At 44.8% G+C, this 9,159-nt stretch overlaps 1 protein-coding gene across 2 annotated transcripts; it reads right to left on the bottom strand.

Moving 5' to 3' along the window:
• Nucleotides 1-864: 864 nt before the first annotated feature.
• On the bottom strand, nt 865-5,824 carry LOC123394970 (ubiquinone biosynthesis monooxygenase COQ6, mitochondrial). Of its 2 annotated transcripts, XM_045089878.1 has the most exons (10): nt 5,670-5,824; nt 5,492-5,570; nt 5,233-5,335; nt 4,748-4,891; nt 4,063-4,121; nt 3,310-3,377; nt 3,163-3,214; nt 2,435-2,644; nt 1,745-2,347; nt 865-1,362 (listed from the first exon to the last, which is right to left on the bottom strand). In XM_045089878.1, the coding sequence occupies exons 1-10, from the start codon at nt 5,720-5,722 to the stop codon at nt 1,147-1,149; spliced, it is 1,587 nt and encodes a 528-aa protein (XP_044945813.1). In that variant the 5' UTR covers nt 5,723-5,824; the 3' UTR covers nt 865-1,146. The 2 variants fall into 2 exon arrangements, with proteins under 2 accessions (XP_044945813.1, XP_044945814.1); XM_045089879.1 differs by lacking the exons at nt 5,492-5,570; nt 5,670-5,824 and having other exon boundaries at nt 5,229-5,335.
• Nucleotides 5,825-9,159: the final 3,335 nt, after the last annotated feature.

Raw genomic sequence — 9,159 nt, 5'->3', positions numbered from 1 at the left:
ATTTGATTTAATGCGTGAGAGAAGTAGGGGAAACGACCATTACCAACTATCGAAATATGAGAGGAAGAATTTCAACTATAGAATTTCAACTATTGTCGTGGGGTTGCTTCTTTCTTCCCCGTGTACTAGACATATTGATAATGCACGCGGAGACGAAAGAAGGAGTGACCAGCATCGTGTCCAAAATATCGGCCGTGTTGATGTCGATCAAGTCTGCAGAGGATGGTACGTCTATGGGAAGTACCTTGACCCTGACCAAGGACGCATCCACGCACCGCCAGGCGGCGCAGGGGTGAGCATGGTTGAGCCGAGGCCTAGCCGGTTGATCGGCCTACGGTGGATGAATTGATCGGCACACGGCTCGGAGCGTGTGATCGTGATCCCAGAACACCACCTCAGTCCCAACGCCTAAATGCGCACAATTTTTTACTCTTTTTTTTTAATATAATCAGATGTACACAGATAATCTGCAGCAATATACTTCCTTCATTTCTAAATATAAGTCTTTCACTATTGATTATATAAAGATGTATATAGACATCCTTTTTCTGAACTAGTTTAGTTGTTTCAACTATAATTATTTAAGTACAAAGATAATACTTTAGAATGTAGATTCACTCATTTGCTTGGTATGTAGTTCATGACGAAATTCTAATAAACTAATATTTAAGGATGGAGCGAGTATTAAATATAGCACTCTAAACAAAAATAAAAAGTATGCCCCGCCAAGGCGCCAAGAAATGGACAACATATAGCCTGCCCTTCAGATACCCTGAACTGCACTAAAAACATATGGCCTCAACTCTGAATGTACAATGCTCTCTACATTTTGCCTACATAGCTTCCCAAGTAAAAAGACGCCAATAAAAATAAATAAATCTTCCATGGCAAGCCACAAGCTACTGGACAATCCTTACATAGATGAAAACAAATCCAGTCAACAGTCTAACACCAGAAAACCTAATCTTATTTAGCAGTATTACTTGTCACATTTTATGCGCTAGTGAAGTTTCTCAGGTTAATATACATATACTAGCTTCAGAAAATACTAGAAAAAGTACACCGTACTAGCTAAGAACCAGGTACACATCTCGGTACAGTACTGCAGTGACAGCCAAGAGCCAACAAGTTGGTAAGACGTGCTGCTTATGAAAACAGAGGCGATTTTTTGTCGCCCATTGCGTAAGAGATTATGTTCTTCTTCAGTGGTGATATGTACTGGGCACCATGGAAAGCTGCGGCTCTTAGCACATTGAGGGGTCCAAAATCGACAGAGTACATCTTCTGGAAACCATCTAGAACTGCCGCCATCGCAACATTGGCAGCCTTGCGGTCATTCTCATACCGATTCAGCAAAGATAGCTGACAAATGGGAAAACGTTTGGTTAGTTTGCTGTCAGTGATAAACATGCTGTTATTTAACTACAATATGCAAGACGGTGGTGATAAACAATGTATACAAATTAAGAAATCGGGAATCAAATTAAGGAAGATCAAGCTTGTTGAATTACCAGCTCTACATCTTTTGCTTGCACTTAATCACTTCCTAAATACTCCCTCCATCCTGAAATACTTGTCCGAGGAATGGATATATCTAGATGTACTTTAGTTCTAGATACATCTATTTCTATCCATTTTTGCGACTCCGGACGGAGGGAGTATAATCTAAGAGTTGATCAAAGAAGCTAGGATACAGTAGTATCTGCATAAAACTAAACAAAACACAGCAATATTAGGTACTTACATCCCCAATATCAGCACCAACAGAAACTCCTTCAGAAATAACTTCCGCTAAGGCAGCTGCATCTCCAAAACCCAAATTGACGCCTTGACCGGCCAAGGGGTGGACTGTATGAGCAGCATCACCAACTAGTGCTAGCCTTTTTGAAACATAATCATGGGAATGCATCAGTGACAATGGAAATGCCATTCTCTCAGAGATTAACCCGATTGCTCTTGGTGGTACTTCAAAGCATTCTTTTGTAGACGCTGCAGTGTCTCCAACGCCAGAAAATAACCTTTCCATGTAATGGTCAAGACTACTAGAGCTGGGATGCGGTCCATAACCGAAATCCAATGCACGGTTCACTGCCATCACAAAATCTTCAGAGCTCATTGACTTATGGCGCAATGCCTCCTCTGGGCTCATTGTCCACACTATATTGCTGAAGTTGTCACCTATTGGAAGCAGGGCAATTGGACCAGAAGGGAGAAACCTCTGCCATGCACAATCATTCTCTGTAGTATGCTCTACTGTACATATAATCGCACTCTGAGGATAACTCCAACCAGTTGTTTTTATGCCCGCAATCTGCCTTACATTGGATTTGGAACCATCAGCTCCTACCTGTGATCATAAGTTAAAATAAGTCACTGAAGGCAATGAAGAGATACAAAAGTTCCAATGAATGGAGAATCATATATAGGAACTTACCACCAACTTTGAATATAAAGTCTGTCCATCGCTTAGGTCAAGTTTAACCAAATTACTACGCCTCAGTTCCTTTGAAGTATGACCAAGGGAATCTGCCTCAGTTGATGGTGGCTTCAGTCCTGCTCCTCCTACATTTCTGCTCTTTGATGGGAAAACAAGAGACTCCAATCGGGTAGGGTAGATCATCTTTCCAATCGCTTCCTTTTGCTCCTGGTAAGGCAAACATCGTAAGTACCAATTTAAGGGATTTTTTTTTATGTGTGTGTGTGTGTGTGGGGGGGGGGGGGGGGGGGGGGGGGTCAGATAAGAATATAAGTGCAACATCTAACTGGAAACCACCTAACCATCAATTTCTATGTGCTCTGCTCTTTGACACTTCAAGGATATTTCAGATGCATTATTGCTCCCATTATGAGAAGTCCTATTAAGGGTCACACAAAAGTGAACTGTGCTTCATGGCCAACAGTTCTAACAAAACATGTTGACGGTAACTAGGCATCATGTACAGCTAATAAATTTTTTTTAATGCATGTTAATTAGGTGCCGTAAAAGCAAGTACATCTGTTCTTTATGACAAAGAACTCTTGTATGAGATTTACTTGAATGTGTACTTTATAAACTAGGAAACAAACCATTTAAATGGAGTGAAGTTGCATTAGATAAGTTCAAACATCAGTCTAAATATCTAGATGTGGATCAATATCAACCAAAGTTTGAAAAATACAGACCTGTAAGCGTAAGAGAAGTGAGTTGCAAAGCACCTTGTTCTCCACCACACATCTAAATAATGGGAAAAAGGGAAAATGTTATCAATGAACCAAGTGGAAAAGAAAAAAAGATATCAGACAATTATAGCAGCTCCCATTCCGACATACCCAAGATATTCTTTGCACACATCTCTTGCGTTGTACCTCGTGTATCCTAGTCCAGTGTAATCCCACACCTGCCAGCAAAAATGCATCCAAATTGAATCATGCTTATGTTGAACACTCACTATTTAAAGCGAGAAACTGGTGGTCTTGTTGTGTGCAGGCACAGCAAATAAGTTGGACGGCGTTGCCCTTGCTGCGTGCAAGTGCAACAAATAAGAATGAAGAAACCGTTGCTCTCATTATTCACAAGCGCAACAAATAAGAGAGGACAAGGCCAAAGGTAAAGGAGGCACACTAATGCTTGTACATATGGCCGAACAGTTGCCATAAAATGGATCATATAATAATGGCCTAATATGCACGAAATAAAGCATATAGTATGTAGCAATCCAAGCATAGTTAAGCTTCAAATGATCTATAATGTCCAAAATTCAAATGAAAGGGGCTAGGTAAAACAGGGGCAGAATAAGGTATAGCACTGTGGCAATGTATTTATGTTCCGTATGGAAATTAAGTGGAAAAACTTTGAAAGTGTGAGGCATTTATCACATGCTCCATGTTTCCATTTCACCATTTTTATTGTGAACAATTCAATAGTTTATTCAACTTGGTTCACTGAGATAAATGAATCAATGCATTCAATGGAGAAACTTACTACAAGAATTATCAGCGACTTGTTCAGAGTCTCATCAAGCACAAACAGGTGAAGATAGTAAGGTAAACACCATACATATGATCAAAACTGCATGTCATCACCTGCATTTTACCAAAGAAAGCGTGTCTCTGCTGTTGAATATGCTCCCATGCACCAATATCTGCCAAATGACATTGTACAAGCACGACATATATGTCAAACTATACAATATACAATAGCTACTAAATAAAATGAAGTAGCTACAAACACATAATAAGGAATGTTAAGATGTTGTACTTCTGAAACTACATGTTGTTAGCGCTCCATTTTACATCCTCAATAAGCAAAAACAGTGCCACACATTTAATCAAATTTATGTTTAGACACAACCAGTGGCAAAAAGGGAACGATGGGTATATATAGATCAGCAGAGTTGGCAGCGCCATCCATGGTTGTGCTATTTGACACGAAGGTCCAGGTTATCACTGCACTGAAGTCAACACGAAATGCAGATCATGCAGATATTGTGTGATGACAAGTGTTAGGACTTAGGACCATATAGCAGAAGGTTATAGGAACAAACTGCTGTAAGAATAGATGGGTTCTTCAGAGTTCAGATCAACTTAAAAGCTACTAGCATGTTTGTTTAAACAACTGTCAAATCACTACAGAAGGGATCGACCTTTCTTAATTATCACCAAAACATGCTAAGCACCTTTAGTTACAGATACTGATACACTGCAACCACTCACCAAATTCTGGCTTGTAACAAGCAATGCAATATCGATTTTATATTTACAACCTTACCTCTGAAGAAGGAAATGGTTGCAGGAGTAACAGTGCTGACCCTCGAATCAGGTATGCCATCTTTCTTCAGATAATTCGTTGACTTCAATGCAGGGTTGCTATCGATGATGGCAACTCGCAGGTGTTTGGTCAGTGGCATATTGGCTGCATGTATGGATAAATAAGTGTATGAGAAACCCGAGGCTATGCATAGAAGTTGTTACATTCAATCTGAAACGATCATATAGGACTATCAAATTCATACACAAGATGTTTGGTTGGTACAACCAACAAACTCCCCTGTACTACCAACAGGATTAGCAATACTTGACATCGAACTAGTAAAATGGCAGCGAGAACCCCTGAGAACTCTATTCCTCTTATTATAACTAACGCTGTAGCCTACCGATTATATGGATCGATTCTCAGCCTAAGAGCAACAAGAAGCTGAGCTCATGAACAATTGGAGGCAATGAACAGAAGTAGACGAAGGCAGCAATACCTACACAGTGCACAAGCAACAGCCAGGCCCACCATGCCTCCACCGACGATAGCAACGTCGAGCTCGTCATCCCCAGCTCTCACGCCGCCAACCTTCTCCGGGCCACCCTACATGTTCAGGAACCGAATCATTCGCGCATCAGGGACGAAACCTGAACCAATCTAGCGATCCGCCGGCACCCTGAGCGGGTCGTCTCTCTGAACCCTACAGGGCCACGGCACAAGCGATTCTCGTAGAGAGAGGGAGAGAGAGAGAGAAGGTACCTGCGGGTCGGCCGCCCCCGCCGGGACGCCGGAGAAGGCCCTCGCGGCCGGCCGGATCCGATTCGCCGCGGCGAAGCATCTGCGGTTTGCGGGGAGAAGGTGAGGAATGGATGAGCTGGAGCAGAACAGATCGTGGATGGAGGGGGGAGGGTTGGACAGAGAGAAGATGGTCGCGCACCTCGTGCTGCGTAGCAGGGCGTGGGCGGAGGCGCGCGCCGGCGTCGGCGTCATCGGCGAGGAGGGGAGAAGAGAAGGGTGGTTCTGTCTGCGGTTGCGAGCGGCGGGGGTTGGGCCGGACCGAGCCGTCTGGTGAAGTGGGTGAGTGGACTGGACCGGTCGGCGTGGTGCGGCCCGTGGCCGTGTGGTTTGTGGGGCGCATCCTCGGCCGCGTGCGCCTGCACACGATTTGCACGGCCTGTTCACCGTGGTGCAAAGCGCACGTACCGGGTCAGGAGCGGATCGTCACATTCTATACGGGATGAAAAATCACGGTGTTCACTCTCGAAGTTAAAGGTGCAAGTGTAGTAAAGCCCTCAAACCCTTAAAGCCTTGAAAATAACCGTTTTTTTACAGTTTTCGTCGAAAAAACGGCGTAGACTAGAACCCTTAAACCCGTAAAAAAAATAGAGGTCGAACCCTCAAACGCCTTCCCAGCCTGTAGAAGTGAGCGTTGGGAGGAAAAACTCCCCCCAACCCGCACTCCTCTTCCCAGATCGCGCAGGAGGGAATTCATCCCGCCGCCTCGCCCGCCATGGAGGCCTCCCCCGCCGTCGCGCCCGCCGCGTCCGCCCCCGCCCCCGGCCTGCAGCCGACCGTGGCCGACGTGGTGGCGGCGACCCACGTCGGGGCCAAGCGGCGGCGGGCGGGCCTCGCACCGCCTCCCCGGCTCCCGCCCCAGCGCCCGCCCCCAAGAAGAGCCGGCCGAAGGTGTCCTCTCGTGGGCCGCGAGGGGCTTCCTCCAAGGTCGTCGGCTCGTCCCCGAAGCGGAAGAAGGTCGCGGCGCGGAAGAAGCCCGCGGCCCCGCCCGCCGCCGTCTCCGAACCTCCTCCCGTCGTGCATGAGATGTTCGAGGAAATGGCAACCCCATCCTCGTTCGTGGACCTCGGGGCTCCGCCTCTAGAACCCGTTAGGGTTGGTGACGACTTGGAGGAAGATGAGGAGGATGAAGGGGATGACGAGGAGGAGGTGGCCGACATAGGGGAGGAGGCATATTCCATGGTGCCTCCTCTACTCTTCGAGGTGACACTCCGATGAGTGGTGGTGGCGATGACGGTGTGGAAGACTCCACCACCGGCGACAATGGAGGTGCTTGATGGACGTGGAGGTGGTCTAGGAAATGGCGCCAAGTGCAACTTTTTGGTGATGGTGTCGATGAGAGGGGGAAGATGATGATTGTGTGATGTAAAAACTATTAAACCATGCATCAATGATCTTTATTTCCGTGTTTGTTTGAAGGTTTATTATGTTTTTCTAGTGAAAATTGTGATATGCCAAATGACATTTTTAAGGGTTGGGGTTGGGGCAAAGACTAGAACCCTCAAACCCAACCCTTATAATGGAATACCTCAAACCCAACCCTTATAATGGAGTATTCCATTATAAGGGTTGGGTTTGAGGGTTCTAGTCTTTGCCCCTGTTTTTCAACCCTTAAAAGTGTCAAAAATGGACAATTCTCAACCCTTAAAACTGGTTTTAGATTTAAGGGTTTGAGGGTTCTACTAGAGATGCTCTAAAGTCAGAATTTCCGCGCCTCGCTTATCACTCGTTGCCAACTACTGAGAGCAAGTACAATAAGGTACAGTCAGCAGGCTGTAAGGATTAAAATATTATATTTTTATTGAGTTGGATGAGAGAGAAGAGGAGAGAGAAGGGAAGCGGACTCTTCGTGAAGAGCTAGCTCTAGCACGTGCTCCTAGGTGCTTTGTGAGAATGAAAGATGGGCCATATATGATAAAAGTAGTACTCTTTTATAGCTAACTATTGTACAAACTAGCTATAAGATGGGCTATAAGATGACTTATAGCCAGCAGTTGGCTATACTATTAACCATGCTCTGATGTGCTCAAGCACCGGAACATGGAAGTGAATGATGTCTATCCGCTATGTAGCTGTCAGGATCCTAGAGGAACGCTCTCGTATCCAGCAATCCATCTAGGTGTGTGTGGGCGATGAGGAACTGGTATCGCACTTTGCATATAGTTTTGAGCCCAATACGAGGCTGTGGTTGTTCGAGATGGGTGATCGTTTGTCTCAACCTCAATTCTCTAGTCTGGATGTGACATTGTGGGTGATTTGGTATGCCAAGAGGAAAGCGGTCTATGAATCAATTTTCCAAAATCCCCACCAGCTTTGTTGACAAATGACAACTACTTGCTGGAGCTCGGGTAGGTTGAACCGCCAAGGCCACAGTCTTCAGCGGGTGCGCCAGCTCCACAGGTGCAGCGCTGGCTTCCACCTCCCGCTGGGAAGGTGAAGATAAATGTTGATGCAGCTGTCGCTCGGTCACATCGGGGAGGGGTTGTTGCAGCAGTGTGCAGAGATCATGATAGGCACTACTTGGGTTCCTCAGCCATTGTTTTCTCTTTCACCAGTGAACCTCAGATTTTGGAGACGCATGCTTGCCGTGAAGCACTTGCTCTTGCTGAGGATCTTGCTGTCCAAGACATCAGTGTTGCTTCAGATTGCCAGGGGGTGGTGAATGACATCGCTCGAGGCACGGGAGGTCCAAATGCTGCTATCATACATGAAATTAGGCACAATTGTAATAGGTTTACCTCCATCTCTTTTATTTCGAGTCTAGGATCTTTAATCTCGAGTCGCATAATCTCGTCAAGTTCGTTTATAACTTAGGAGTAGGTAGACATGTGTGACTGGGTAACCCCATGACACCAACCTTGTACCTATGATCGTTGAATAAAGAGGGCGATTTTTTCTCAAAAAACGTATCGGGTCAGGATTGGCTTGATTTATTTGATCGCATACAGTGGAGAACATGTTCTCGTCGTGGAATTCCTGAAAACTAATTTTTTAACACAATACTGATGCAAGCCCTCATACATATACATCCATATACATGTATCTCTATGAATGCACACATATACTCTACCTCTATGAATACCTTTCAAGTACTAAGCCGGCATATCATCTTGGATTTATGAAGTCATCGTAGATGCCTCGTGGTCGATAAGAATGTTTTCTTTTACTGAACGCATATTGTCGAAAATTCTGAAATAAATTCAGATAAATGCGAGCAACAGAACTTAAATTTTGATGGGTTGAACCTCCTAACCATCCAACCATGATTCGTTTAATTTATTCATTTCAATAGATAGATTGGTTAGCCAGAAATTTTTCTAATGGTATGTAAAAAAAATCTTATAAAAATTCATGCTAAGTTTACTATACAAGAATCATCTGAAACTAGGCCCATTTGGCCTTAAACTTATTCGAATGCAATTAAGTTTGCATATCACCTGTGAAAGCTGGACAGCCGGGAACATCTACGTCTGTACATAGCCATAGGGGATGGCTTGCTCTATGGGACACGTTCGCGCCAAGTAAAGCTAAAATCCATGTCTAGAGAGGAAATCCATCGGAGAAGAATCAAGCCACGAGTCTTTTGTACGGCGTGTGGAAGAGAAGAGATCATCCTTCATAGCTTCTGGTCA

The sequence above is a fragment of the Hordeum vulgare genome, chromosome 5H (assembly GCF_904849725.1).
Source record: "Hordeum vulgare subsp. vulgare chromosome 5H, MorexV3_pseudomolecules_assembly, whole genome shotgun sequence".
Classification (NCBI taxonomy): domain Eukaryota; kingdom Viridiplantae; phylum Streptophyta; class Magnoliopsida; order Poales; family Poaceae; genus Hordeum; species Hordeum vulgare.
The sequence above is the reverse complement of the archived record's forward strand: the minus strand, read 5'-3'. Positions and strand labels throughout refer to the sequence as shown.